The sequence below is a fragment of the Pogona vitticeps genome, chromosome 10 (assembly GCF_051106095.1).
Source record: "Pogona vitticeps strain Pit_001003342236 chromosome 10, PviZW2.1, whole genome shotgun sequence".
Classification (NCBI taxonomy): Eukaryota; Metazoa; Chordata; class Lepidosauria; order Squamata; family Agamidae; genus Pogona; species Pogona vitticeps.
In genome coordinates, this window is record NC_135792.1 from 23,189,338 (window position 1) to 23,203,620 (window position 14,283).

Sequence of the window (14,283 nt, forward strand, 5' to 3'; positions counted from 1 at the left end):
TGGTGGGAGCTGGGACAAGCGACGGGCGCTCACTCCGTCGCGTGGATTCGATCTTACGACTGCTGGTCTTCTGACCCTGCAGCACAGGCTTCTGCAGTTTAGCCCGCAGCGCCACCACGTCCCTTCATTATACCATTAGGCCCCTGCAAATCTTCATACCGCAATAACTGTGTTTGTTCTTTTTGCTGCATCTGTACATGCTTCTGGGGCGAAGCCCATTCAGCTAGAAACACGAAATCTGTGACATGTCTTTAATGGGAATGGGGTTGCTCAGGAGTAGCAGTTTCTTCTTCTGTTCTCTTGACAAAACCATGTGATCTAACTGCCACATTTACACTGGTGCAGCTTAAGCCAACCTGAACAGCCAGGTTATCTAGTTCTTTAGCTAAAACACACCCTGTCTGTGTAACAGATGAATCGGCAATTTGGAAACTCTTTGGGCCCTCTCGCAGAGAGAAACCCAACCTAATTGTGCCCTTGCAGGGAACTTGGTGAATTTCAAGATGGCAATTAAGATGCCACACCATGAATGGCTTAGCCTAGAGAGAGACTTTGCACCCACCTAGACTTGGATGAATGTGTTTCCATTTGAAAAATGTTGCAAAGCAAAAGTGACTCGAACCTCGCCATGATGCACGTGATGGTATCTCTCCAGCTATGTTGATAAACTCCAGAAGGTGAGGTGTGCATTCTGCAGGGCTTGAAAAACATATTTTTTTTGCCCTAAATCACCCAAAAGTATAAGGAGAGGCAGTCAGGGAGTGAGATGGTGCATGGCTGCGCTTGATCCTGGTGTCATTTGAAGCAACAAAACCCCAGAACACAAGCACACCTTCATGTTAAGCCAGTGTCTTTTGGCACCAGCTGGGAATGAGTGCAAAGGAGCACCCAGATTTCAAAGACATCTCTCTAATCTCCAGATGTCTAGCTACCTCTTCCTCCTGGTTTCTCGCCCAGAGACTCGTCTCCCACCGGCAGAGATGGAGAAAAAGAGCAAATGCTTGAGACTGCAATTGGCACCCCAAGATGTGGGAACTTCACATGCCACCTGTAGCCTTAAAATGGAGCTGAGGAGGTGGAAATGGTTCACCATAATTCACTCTGGTGCAAGAGCCTTTCGTAGTGGGAGTCTTCTTAATTTCTCTTACCGAAGCAACGATGTCGTAAGCAAATCCGAGGAAGCTTGGTGCAACCTTGTGAATTTCCCACAATGCTCACAGTTAGTGCGATGCATCAGAAGGACAGCTCTCAGATCTAGACACGCTACGCAGGAAGTTTGGATAGGGAACCTCTGAATGATCTGCCATACTAGCGCCCGGGAGACCTAAGTAGCAGCTGAGCATCCTGTGAGTTCATAATGGGCCTGATACAAACATACATACTGTATTTATTTTTCACATTGGTATTCCACCTTTTGTCCAGTAATCTCAAGGTAGTATACCCAATAACCCTGGAAGGTAGGTCAACCTAAGAGAAATCCGGGTGGGGGGAGAGTAATTGGGCCAAAGTCACCTAGAGCATTTAGTCTTGACTCCATGTAGGCAAACAATAGAAAAGGGTGTGTGTTTTTGTGGAGCAGGCCAAAGCCGGCTGATGCTCCTGGTTGGATGACCTGGTTTACTCCAACTTTATTAACTGCAATAACAGCACTGGAGCCAGCTGTTAAATTAGGATGCAGGATCCTTCCCTTAACTTACATAAATAAGAAAGGAAGGCTTACTTCTATCCTCTGACCCAAACAGATAATTGCCCTTAATTGTGAGTAACTTCATGCATGAAGTTTTCCTTACACGGGGGTATTTCTGTATCAAAAACAAGTGTAATGTAACCAACATGGCTTGCACAGTGCAAAGGGCACCCTATGGTCCTCCAGTTGATGATTGACCTACCCAGCATAAAAGTTGCTGAGCCACTCTTTATTCACTTCTGAAATGAACCCCCCCACCTGTAAATGCATAGTCAGATGACAAAGAGAAAACCTAGGATCTTCTTGAACAAAGTTCAAAATTAGGTCAAGGTAGCCAACAACACATACACAGAGAATGCACGTTTTAATTTTATTTTAGCACACATAGTAACAGAAAGAAAAGATTGGATAAAGTCTAAAGCAGCAGGACGATCCTTGGTGAGTTGAATAGCAGGAGAGCCAAAGAAGATGGAGGTGAGGAATTATAGCTTGGCTGGGGAGGATGATGGTGGGACAATATTTGGAAGCCCAGGCACAAACTCAGGTTTCCATGGCAGAGCCTTGGATGTGTCAAGAAGACGACAGAAAAGTTCAACACATTCTTAAGAGAGAAAGTTGGAGCGAACATATGCGTTACAAAAGAAAAAGGGAGAAACTAGATTTCCTTCCTTCTTGTTCTCAGAAACATGGAAACTCACAAGACGGCACGGCTGCCCTAAAGCCAACCACCACCATGCTGTCTGGGGGATTCTGGGAGGTGGAAGTTCAAAAGCTCTTGGAATTCATGAGAGCAGGAGATTCACCTGAGTCTTGTTGATACGAGGACGCAACATGAAGTGTTATCAAACAAAAGAAGGAAAAATCTGGGAGTAGGGACCAAAACCAACTAGGCCATTTTCAGGAAGTCCTCCAGAACCCTGCACGAGGTAGAAGATGGTTGCAAAAAAAGAACTCAGACTTGACCGAAGCAATGTCACTGCTGAGATCCTAACTACTCCAAAGAAAAAAAAGTAGAATGAAGAGGTAAGGTAAGTGGGAAAAGGAAATAGTAATATCTCAGAACTAAAGAGCTGGAAGGACAGATCCTGAAGCTGAGGCTCCAATACTTCGGCCACCTCATGAGAAGAGAAGACTCCCTGGAATAGACCATGATGTTAGGAAAGTGTGAGGGCAAGAGGAGAAGGGGATGACAGAGGACGAGATGGCTGGACAGTGTCATTGAAGCGACCAACATGAATTTGACCCAACTCTGAGAGGCAGTGGAAGACAGGAGGGCCTGGTGTGCTCTGGTCCATGGGGTCGCGAAGAGTCGGACATGACTAAACGACTAAACAACAACAAAGAGCTGGAAGGGACCCCACGGATCTTGAATTTCAGCCTCTGTCAAGGAGGCCCAGTGGGGAATCAAACTCCCAACCTATGGCTCTATAGTTAGAGAACAAATCCACTGTGCCTTCTTGACAAAGTCTGGACTTGAAGATCTATAGGGTCCCTTCAGTTCTGAGAAAAGGAAGTAAGGGTGGAAGGGAAGCTCCCTAAACCCAGGCCATAGATCGTACAAGGCTTAGCAGGCTTGTCCTTGGATCTGTGCCTCGCCACAGGAACAGTGAACCACAGTCTTCCTTATCTCCGAGGGGATCAAACCACAAAGCATCTCATCACCACCACCCATGTTGCAGCTGGACAGAGAAGCTCTGTATCTATTTACTTTTTAACATGAAGGCTGTGGGATTTTTGAGGCTTATCGCTCAAAAACCGGAACGTTTCGTCGGTCTGAAATGGATGCTGCCTAAATGTAAGGATGGCATTTCACTGAGAATGAGGCTCAAATCCAAACAGTTTGTTGCAGATAACAAAAGCATATGTTGTGTCTTGTGGGGACTTAGGGGCTAATTGCCTCTACCTTACGCCTTGCTGACTTCCAGGCAGATGGATTTTAATTGGATGCCCCAGTGGATTATGTGCCCACACCAGCCTGCTCCAGCCAAGCCATGTAGCCTGTTTTCTTCAGGCTTGTCCTAAAGGCGACTCTTCCGGTTTGTTTAGATCTTTCTTAAAACAGGAAAGACAATTCCTAATTTAGTACTTTCATTTCACTTTAATAAATATGGACTTAATGTTTACTCCCTATGCCTTAAGGGTGTGTTGCCGAGTGCATTTCACAGTGCTATTTACTTTTCATCTCCTTCCTTTCTCCTAGTTATTTCCTGTTCGTTAGGGCAGCCAGGAACCAGCTTGACAATTAGACAGGGCTTGGGAAATTTACTTTTTTCAATTACAGTTCTTGCCAAAATATTATTTATTTACATATTTTGGACAACAACTCCCTTCTCTTGGGCTAAAAATCCCAGTTGGTTTTTTACTTTATTTTTACTTTATTATTCTTCCAACTCCCAGAACGTGATGTCAGATGACAACTCTCTCTCTTTTACAACTCTTTTTTTAAACTACAAGTCCCAGAATTCCCCCAGCCGGCTTCAGGCTCCCCTCTCGTTTTCCCGAGCTAAGGGCGGAAAGGCCGACCGGAAACGCCTTCCTCCCACTTCCGGCTTGGCCTAACTCCCCAGGCTTCCGCTTCCTCCTCCCTCCTCCAGGCGGAGCGAGAGATGACGTCACCCAGTGGGAGGAGGCGTGGCTGAGGAGGGACCTATTACCCTCCCGGCTGGGCGAAGAGGGCGGGCTTTTGCGAGGAGTGGCGTCGGCGGCGGCGCATGCGCGTCACGGGGTTGGGGGAAAGGCAAGGAAGCCGGGCCGCGGCGAGGCCCAGAGACGGCGCCATGGCGACCCGGGCGTCGGGCAGCGTCGTGTCGGACCCGCAACACCCGGCGCGGCTCCTGCGGACCCTCCGCTCCTTCCACCAGGAGGGCTTCTTCTGCGACGCCCACCTGGTGGTCGACGGCGAGGAGATCCCCGTCCAGACGAACATCCTGGCCGCCGCCAGCCCTTACATTAGGTAAAAAAAGAAAGGGGGAGGGAGGCTTTTGGTGGGCGTGGGGTCCCCTGAGCATGTGCAGAGGGCGCGCCAAACAGGACCCCTTGGTAAGGGGGGGGGGTCTGGGCAGCGCCTTCCTTCCCTCTGTCTTTGATTTTTCTGAGGGGTTTAGTCCTCCTTTCTCCTGTTGAAGGAGCCCAGGCGGGTCCCCCTTCCTTGAGAGGCTGCCTTTCCAGCTGCAAGGCATTGGGGGTGGGGGTGGTTGGCCGCCTCAAAAGGGCAATAAGCAGTAATACCTAAAGCTAATAAGAACCGAGAGTCTGAAGAGGAGGCGGCCCCTGCCCTTGGAAAAACAAGATGGAATTGCCTTTATTATTATTATTATTATTACTACTACTACTACTACTACTACTACTACTACTACTACTACTACTATTAAGAGGAATCCTGTGTTTCCAGTGAATGACCTCCTGGAAGTCTCAAGAGGCAAGGAAATCTAAAACAATAGGTTTGCAAAGACTTTTATTTTTGAAAGGAACAAATTCCCGTAGGCCACCGAGGCGTCTCCAGGAAGGAGTGGTCTCCCAAATAATCTCTTTTGTTTGGGTTATAGTCCATGGGTGCAGAGAAGGATGATTCACGGACGGTGTTCGATATGAGCCTTGTGGTTTAATAGACAAAAGCCAAGCTAAGGTTGACACCGCCGAGCGGGGTTTCGATGCGAGATTTTTTCTCCCCCTCCCCTTCCAATTACGGGGCTGCAAATCTTCTGCCTGGACTGGAAGTCTCTAGTAAGTCACCAAGGCTCCCCCTTTTTTTCTTCTTATAAAACTAAATAGCAGCGGCCAAACTCTTTAGAGGCACATCTCTTGGGCAAAATGCGGTCCTCCAGATGTTGCTGAACTACAGCTCCCAGCAGTCCTAGCCCACGCAGCCAGTAGTGAGGAGTGTTGGGATTTGCAGTTCAGCAACACCTGGAGGGCCGCATTTTGCCCAGGTCACAGGTAGACGGTCCTCTTCTAGCATCTTCCGAAGGGGCATTTCTCTTTGAAATTCCCTTTAAAGGGAAATAGGCTTACTAGTGTGATCTGTGGTGGTGGTGGCGGTTGTGCTGTTGTCGAGTCGCCTCCAACTCACAGCGAAACCCTATGAACGAGGGATCTCCAGCCAGTCCTCTCCTCAGTCGCTCTGCTCAGCTCTTGTAGACTCAAGCCTATGGCTTCCTTTAGGGAATCAGTCCATCTCACGTTGGGTCCTTCCTCTTTTCCTGCTGCCTTCCACCTTTCCAAGCATTGTTGTATTGATACACTAGTGTCAATGTTAATGCTGGTACTGTTGTTGTTGTTTCTCAGCATTGGGCTGCTTTGGGTCAGGCGTAAAGGTCAAGGTTCAGAATTAGGGATTGAGTCCTTAAAATGTTGCGGGCGAGATGACCTGTTTGCAAAACCGGAAGTGTTATCACCACCACCACCATCGTTATTGTCACTAGCAGCACTACTGATTTTTCTATTCTGCTTTTGTATTCATCTGTTCATGTTGTATCCTTGTCTGGCAGGGACCCTGGAACCTAGGAAGAGCTGTTAAGAGCACTGTGGCCCCCCAAAAAAGTTGTCCTAGAGGGGAGAAAATCACTAAGGAAAAGCCTGCCTAAAGAGAAACGTCTTGGTCTGTTTGCAGGACAGCAAAGATGGGGCCAGCCTCGCTTCCTGTGGGAGGGAGTTCCAGAGTCTGGGAGCAACCACCGAGGAGACCCTCTCCCGTGTCCTCACCAAATGCTCCTGTGTGGGTGGTGGGATGAGAAAAAGGCCTCCTCTGATATTCTTAACACCTGGACAGGCTTATAGAGGGAGACACAGTTTTTTAAGGCAGGTTGGACCCAAGCCATTTAGGTTAAAAGCAGCACTATGAATTCTGGCCAGAATTAATGCCTGGCTCTACTGGATTGGCAGCCCACAGAGCTGCTGTGAAGGGAGTTATGTGACCCCTATAACCAGCCCCAGTTAACAATCTGGCTGCAACGTTTTGCACCCATCAAAGTTTCTGAGCACTTTCCAAAGGCAACCCCGCATAGAGCGTGTTACAGTAATCTAACTGGGATGTAACTAAATCTTTGGGCAGGTCAGACTTCGCCCAGAACTTTCTGTCTGTCACCTGCCAGATATTCACAACTTGCATAAGATCATGGAGACTTGTTGTTAGCAACTGATTGTATACTAACTGTGAACTCAAAGGTTTTGTTCCGTTATGCTTATTAAGTCTTTTCTCTGATCAGTGAGGCATTTTTCCTGTACGTAGCCCCTTCAGCTTAGCATGGGTGAATTGCACAAACGCACAGACCCCATCTTTAAGATTGAGGGATTTTGTCATCAATCTGGTGGCTAGTCCAAATCAAAGCAGACCCACAAAATCAGTAGGAGTTTTCTAACCCAGCCCTTGTGTCTGCTCACATTGGGGCTAACAGGTGAATTTACAGTAGACTTGAGATTTCTAGTTGGGTCTCATTGTGTAGGAGAAGTCTTGTGTGCCAAGACTTTATTTTTATTTTTTTGGCAGATCTGTTCATTCATTCTTTGGAACTGGATTGGCTACCTGTTGGTATGGCACAGTACCAGCATTTATGCAAGCATGTCGTTTAATACAAATAAGACAAGGTCTAATATTAATTTTTGCTCCAAAAACACATTAGGGCTTATTTTCAGGGGATGTTTTATTTTGTTCATGCACAACCATTTACATTGATTCAAATACAGTCATGTTATCTTCTGGTTGCTGCACAAGGGAGGAGGGCAAGGTTTCACTTCACTGGGACTTATTTTGGGGGGTAGGGCTTATATTATGAGCATCCTGATAAATTCTACTAGGGCTTACTTTCAGGTTAGGTCTTATTTTTGGGAAAACAGTAATTTAGAACGGTCTCTATGAAGGGCACAGACAATTATTGGCAGCCTTTGGTTGAATCCCAGTGTTTCCTTTCTGTTCACTGCTTTCGTGAATTTGCCTGTTTCTTGTTCATCCCCATTAGTTGCTGCTCTCTCCCTTTGTTTCCTCTCTGCTGTCCTGCCCTGTCCTGACTGTTCTGTTTTCCACTTTGGCACAGATTTCTCAAACAATGCAAAGACAGTTGATTTTTTTTTAAAGGGGACAGATGAACACAAAGCCCCAGGTGTGTTTTCGCAGGACACAAAACAAGGCTGAAGAAGAACAGGCCGATCCCAAAGGATTGCCAGATTGAGACACCCTCCACCCTTGTTTTTCGTGTCCTTTAGTTGGTTGAGTTCCTTAAAATCACATTAATCTCATTTTACTGCAAACAGGAGAAAGCCTGTAGCCAGCCATTATGATACACTGGCAGGGGAAAAAACCTAGACTCTGCCCAAGCCGGCACAGCAGGTAGGTAGTAGCATCTTTGTCTGACAGGTGTTGTTTGAGTGCTTTATGATCCCATCAGGATTTGTAGGCTTGTCATTATCCATTTTTATTGGTTTAGATTTTTTTCAACACCAAAACACCATCTTTAAAATGGTTTTAGCTTTGCTGCTAGCTCCTTTGATGTCAGTTTTTACAATGCTGATTACACACATGGATACCCAGACTTTGAAATGGGCTAATGTCAGGCTTAAACATAATTCAGAGGTCTTCTGTAGCCCCAAACATCACTGTCTTCTCTTGTGCAGCCTGTGACTTGCAATGTTGAGAAATACTGGAATTTTTTTATTGCTCGTGTTCCTACCTTTAATAGACATAACAGGTTCAGAAACAAAGAAATGAATTGGCATTGTTTATGACCTGTTTCTTTCTCTCTGTCTAGCCATCCCTCATCCATCCGGCTATCAATCTGTCTGTCTAGCCATCTGTTTGTTGATCTATCCATGCATCTCAGCATGTTTACTTTAATCAGTATAAATCCAGAAAACATGAATTGTGAGCCAGATCCACGAAAGCTCACATTATAATATAGCAGTTAATCCTTAAGGTATCACAGTGTTTTCTTGTTTTTGGTCAATATACCAGCGTTGACAAGTGGTCTTTATTCACCTTTAGCTTTGGCTAGTTAATAACATGTTTTGGTGGAATAATGAATTTCTTAATTTTCCATTGACACAATGCGTATCATTGTTATTATCATTATCATTATTATCATCCCTAAAAGGAACAAGGTGTGGCCATTTGTTTACAGATCTGGCCCAGAGCATTAGTCATGAGTAAGATGAAATCTGTAATTGAATCACTTTCTGTGGATAATGTGGAGTCATGCTGAGAATTCGATGGATCGGCAACCACATAGGTCACTTTGAGTGAATAAAAGTATGTGTGTGTTTATGGTTTTAATGTTCTAAGCATTAAAAAATATTTTTAGCATCAGATGGATCAGGATAATAAAAAGGTTTGATTTGCCGGTGGGTGGGGGAGAGTGCTTTAAAAAAAATTCAGATAGTCTTTTGCCCTAGCAGGTACTTAACTCCTTTGATGATTTATTACAAAGTCATCACCTAAATTGTTGAGAATATCTTTTTTCCACTTTGAATTCCTTTATCATTTTCACCTTATCTGTAGCAGAGAAAAAAGATATCATCCCTAGTCTAAAAGAAGATGCTTGTTATCTTATGTGCTTTCAAGACAAAACTGACTTACAGCAACCCTAATAAGGCTTTCAAGGCAATTGAGATATTTAAGGAGTTGCTTTACCAGTTCCACACCCTCCCATAGTTGAGCCTGGATTTGAACTCAAGCCTTCTGCATCATTGTCCCTCGCTGTATCCCATTAAACCACACTGGGTATCAAAAGAAGTTGTGGGTCATGCTAATTACTGATTCAACTTGGGTTTTCAAGTTGAGGATTTGGTTTTCACACTCGATGAACTAGAGCTTAAGTTGAGCTGGATCAGAAAAGATCATATTTTCTGGATGTTGCTAAGCTGTAAGGAAATTTAAATGGGGATTGCATTCTGGTCTGACACGAGGAAGCAGCGCCTAATCTGGCATTAAGTAGGGCATTTTTGAATGGTCGTCATTCTAGGTATCAACCCCATCAGGAACATCAGGATTGTATTTAATGACATTGGTCTTCCCGAAGATACAATCTATATAGAGCAGCTTGCTAGTATGCGTAATGTGCCGTGGATAGTATGGGGAGATGGAGACGCCGATGGATGCGACATGACTCTTAGCCCACATGTCTAATTAAGAAAGGGAGAGGCTGGAACCAGACGAAATTGCCTGATAACAAGTCGCAGCTGCACACTGCAGGAATTCCTAAAGCCTTGCCTAGAGTATATCTGTACTATAATATTAAATTCTTCCAAAAACAACCCTGGAAAGTGTACCTTTGGACAAAGGCTGATAATTGCTATTGACAATGCAGTTATGGCTGGAAAAGACCACTGCCTGAAAACGGTGGGTGATCAGTGTAGCCAGTAATGGTTGAGATGGTGTAAGGCAGTGGTTACCAATCTTAGGCCTCCAGATGTTCTTGGAGGACCACTCCCAGAAGCCTTCACCGCCACCTCTGCTGGCCAGGATTTCTGGGAGTTGAAATCCAAGAATATCTGGAGGCCCAAGGTTGGGGACCACTGGTGTAAAGTCTATGCTCCATGACCTCCTGCAAAGCCCTTCTCTCGTCCTGTTTCTGCCCCTCTGTGTTCAGTGAAGAAATGGCTTCAGACTCTTGGCTTTGGGCCCCTGAAAGGCTGAATCAGCTTCTTCTTCAGTGGTTTAGGTCTCTGGCTGTCAGAGGCTGGGAGTTCGATTCCCCCACTGGGCCTCCTTGGCAGACGCAGGACTCAGTTGATCCAAAAGGGTCCCTTCCAGCTCTTCAGATCTAAGATACAGAAGAAGATAAAGATGATGGTGATGTGAAAGCAGCTTCACGGGATTTCTCCAGCCCTGCCAGAACAAACACTCTGCAGCCGTTCTTCAGCCACAAATTGCTTTTTTCAGCAATAATTTAAATGAGGAAAGATCAGTCTGGTCCTAATGTGGTGTAAATGCCCTCTTACATCTGCCCTGTTCTGACTTTGGAAAATAAATTTCTCTGCTCAACATTTAACAGGTGTCTTAACCTTTAATATGTCTGTCAGGGCCTCTTCTGTTTTTTTCTCAGTCTAATATCTCTTTCTTTTGCAGTGGGCTGGTTAGCAGTGGGCTGCTGTTTATCATAAACCATAACTACAAACAGTGCATAAGCGCAATCCAGAGAGTAAGGGAAACAAATATTAATCTTGGTTAGTCCTTCTCTTGCCAGTGTATGGAGAAGAGTGAACGGGGGGGACTCTCTGCGCGAAAGGTTTCCCTTGGCTTTCCCATGCTCCATCTACTTAATGCGAAACGTCACTTTCATGTTGGATTCCAGAACACTGCTGTGTATAGTTTTATGGATGTATTTGGCTGAGCCGTAAAGAAAATTAGGATAAAGACAAGTGGTGGAGCTGTTGGAACAGTTTGTTGTGGCTGATATTTTGGATGACATTTCTGAGCCTGGAATAGTTTAATCCAACTTTAAATCCCTTTGTCTAAGACAAAGAACAGTTCTTTGAAAGTGAATGTGAGGCAGTGGTTATTCTGTTAGACACCATGGTAAGCTGTATAGCTAAAAATCTTGGGTGCTCTTTTCAGATTTTTTTAAAAAATTCGTTTTTGCTACCTATGCACAGTCAGCGTGGCTTTGCAGACTGAGTCATTCTGAAGTAATGGGAAGTCAAGATCATCCACACTGGTATTTCTAGTCACCATGTATGGGTGTGAAAACTGGCCTGTTAAGAAAGCTGACAGGGGGAAAAAATAGATTCGTTTGAAATATGGTGCCAGAGGAGAGCTTTGTGGATGCCCTGAACAGCCAGGAAGACAAACAAGTGAAGCCTGAACTTTCCCTCGAGGCAAAAATGTTGAAACTGAGGCTGTCCTACTTTGGACACACCATGCGAAGGCAGAATTCTGGAAAAGACATGAATGCTGGGAAAAATGAAAGGCAGCAGGAAAAGAGGAAAACCAAATACAAAATGGATGGACTCCCCAAAAGAAGCCACAGGTTTGAGTTTGTTATGTGCCATTAAGTCAGAGGCGACATATAACGGCACAAAGCAACACAACAGCAAGAACAGGTCATTATAGTAAGCATGTGAGTTGTTTTCATTTAAAAACAGAATTTTAAAGAGAAATGGCCCTTCAGTAGATGCTGTAAGATAACCATGAATTATCATTATACATACATGTACCGTAACCAAAGAGACATACCTCTAAGAGACTGGATGCTGCTTAAGAAAAGATCTAACAACCGCAACTCCCTGTACTGCTAGTCTGGACAGTACCATGAATAGGTGGAAGATTTACAGGACTGTAATTGAGAACTAGATTTCCCATTGAAACATAGCCAGCTGTGTCAACATTAGCTTGGCTTTTATCTGTTAAATCACAGGATTAATATTAGAGCATATTAAAGCTTTACCACCTCTCTGTTCACAGATAGGTCACAAATTTTGGCCAGTTGATGTACAGGTGCAAAGTGGAATGTATACTTATTTAGTCAAGATTTTCTGTGCATGTGGAGAAGAATTGACATTATGACTCTATGGCTATAAACCTGGCTAGGATGTTTCAAGCCGTCCATCAGCTTGCAGACACAGTAGGACTGCAGGATTAGTGCCCGTGGTTTCACTTATCAGCTTCCTGAAAATATTAAAAAAAAAAACAGAGATGTGTGTTTCCAGGGTGTATTACCAGAGATGGTCAGTAGAGGGAACCCAGAGCTCTATATAGCATTTCTATACCCATTTTGTTGTTGTTGCTTTGTTTTTTGTTTTGCATCTGCCAGGGGAGCAGGCTTGGAATTGATCCCCTGAGGATACTTTGGTCTTGCTGTATTATAGCAAAACATCTTGTGCGAGTGTAAACGTCAAAGCTTTGAATGGCCACATTGGTACGCAACAGGAAGCTAAGATCACATGCTTATCCTCGTGTACCACGAGCAGAGTGATGCACATTCAGAGGTCTAAGCAGTGTGATGTAAGCAACTTGGTATTTACACCACAGGTCCCAATGAGGCACATATATCCTTTTCACTTTGTGGATAAAGCTAAATAGAAATAGATGATGATCAGCTTATTGCGAGGTTTGTGCAGTGTAAGTCCATATTTGCATAATTGCCATTTGTGGTCATTCTGGCTGACTAATTTCAACATACACAGGTCACACATTTGGTTGTGCACCTGAGTGTAAGGCAGACAGCCAGAAAATTGCAGAAACAGCTTGCTCCATTTCCTCTGTGTGTGTGTCTGTCTGTCCCATGGGCAGTATTTTAAAGTACTGTAGGATTCTCCCCAGTTCCTCTTGATGTTTGGACCTGGGATGCTGGTTTATTTCTTCCAATCGAATTGGGATGCATAACCCAGAAACAAGCCATTGGCAATTCATAGATCTCTGCAGTGTGATCCAAGCAACATGATGCTTAGACTTGCCGGTCACAGTTCTGCAGTGCGTTTTGGGGAAGGAAGATGGGGTAGTAGGCAAACTGGAGAGTCATTGTCGCTTCTTTGGGGTGGAGAGATGGGATTAAGTTCAGTGATGTTGCAAGTATTTGTTCCGTCCCTTTGATTTCCTCATTTTACATGGAGTGCCTAAAAAAGAACAGGTAAGCAAAAAAGTCAGAAAATTGGCACTCCGCAGCAGGGTGCGGTGAACGCTCATATATTTCATGCACATAGCCGAAGGGTGAGGGTGTGATCTGGAAGATGGAACGGTAGGGAAAACAAAGCCTTGTTTCTTTCTGGGGGATGGGATTGTTGCATTGTGTTTCTGTGTGATGATGCGACACGTAAGGACCTCTAGAACCATTTCACTAAAACAAAGTGACCGAAGACTGTTTTTAGACTTATAAAAACAAGGGGCATTATAAACCGGCTAGCAGCAATTTATTTAATAAAACGATGTGTTCATTTATACAGCACAATTAGTGCCGAAGACTCCGTTGGGCTTAACGTGAGGGGAAAAAATTCTCTGGCATCTCACAAATTTTGAGGAAGTATTTAACTAGGGTATAAATAAGCTTATGTGGTGGTGGCCTGGCACAAAGTTGATTTGGACCAAAGACAGCATCAACATTTTAGCAGCCAAGAAATGTGTAGATTGTTGCCTTGCCCATTGAGTGAAACCAGGGGTATGTGATAGTCTCACATTTTTTTTGTTTTTAAATATGTGTCTACTAAATCCATTCCTAAAAATGGGGGGAATTAATACGGAGTATTATACTGTGCAGGATTCTTTCAAAATGTGTATCCTTATCTAAATGTTCTGCTGGGGTCCTCCTACCATTGCAAGGTATCTAAAATTAGTAAAGTTATAGTAAATTTCAAAGGGTGATAAAAGGTTAGGTAACCTGAGTGTCGTGTTATATAAAATTCAGGACATAAATGCCTGTTTTGTACAGGAAGCTCTCTGCCATGAGATCGAATGTCTTCCATGGGGGTCTGCAGTCTGGGCTCATTTCTAGGTGATGGATCTAGAAATAAGAAAATCTGAATGGGTGGGAATGGTAAAATTGTGGTGGAGAGGGTAATATTTAGAAAGTTGTGGCTTTCTGGTGGCAGATTGCAGTGTATATAAGTTGTTGTAATTTACAGCTTGTTGCAGCTTCCAGACTTTGGAACTCTCTCCCACCGGAGGCCCAGCTGGC

The 14,283-nt window shown here is 44.5% G+C and overlaps 1 protein-coding gene across 2 annotated transcripts in view; it reads left to right on the top strand.

Annotated features, from left to right (window-relative positions):
* The first annotated feature begins 4,360 nt into the window (after positions 1-4,360).
* The window catches only part of GAN (gigaxonin), a 33,265-nt gene continuing 23,342 nt past the window's right edge, over positions 4,361-14,283 (top strand). Inside the window, exon 1 of one of the 2 annotated variants that reach the window (XM_072980836.2) lies at positions 4,361-4,640. In XM_072980836.2, the coding sequence (XP_072836937.2) occupies positions 4,399-4,640 (242 nt within the window). In that variant the 5' untranslated portion in view covers positions 4,361-4,398. The remainder of the gene's footprint in view (positions 4,641-14,283) is intronic. The other variant, XM_072980835.2, reaches the window with a different exon arrangement.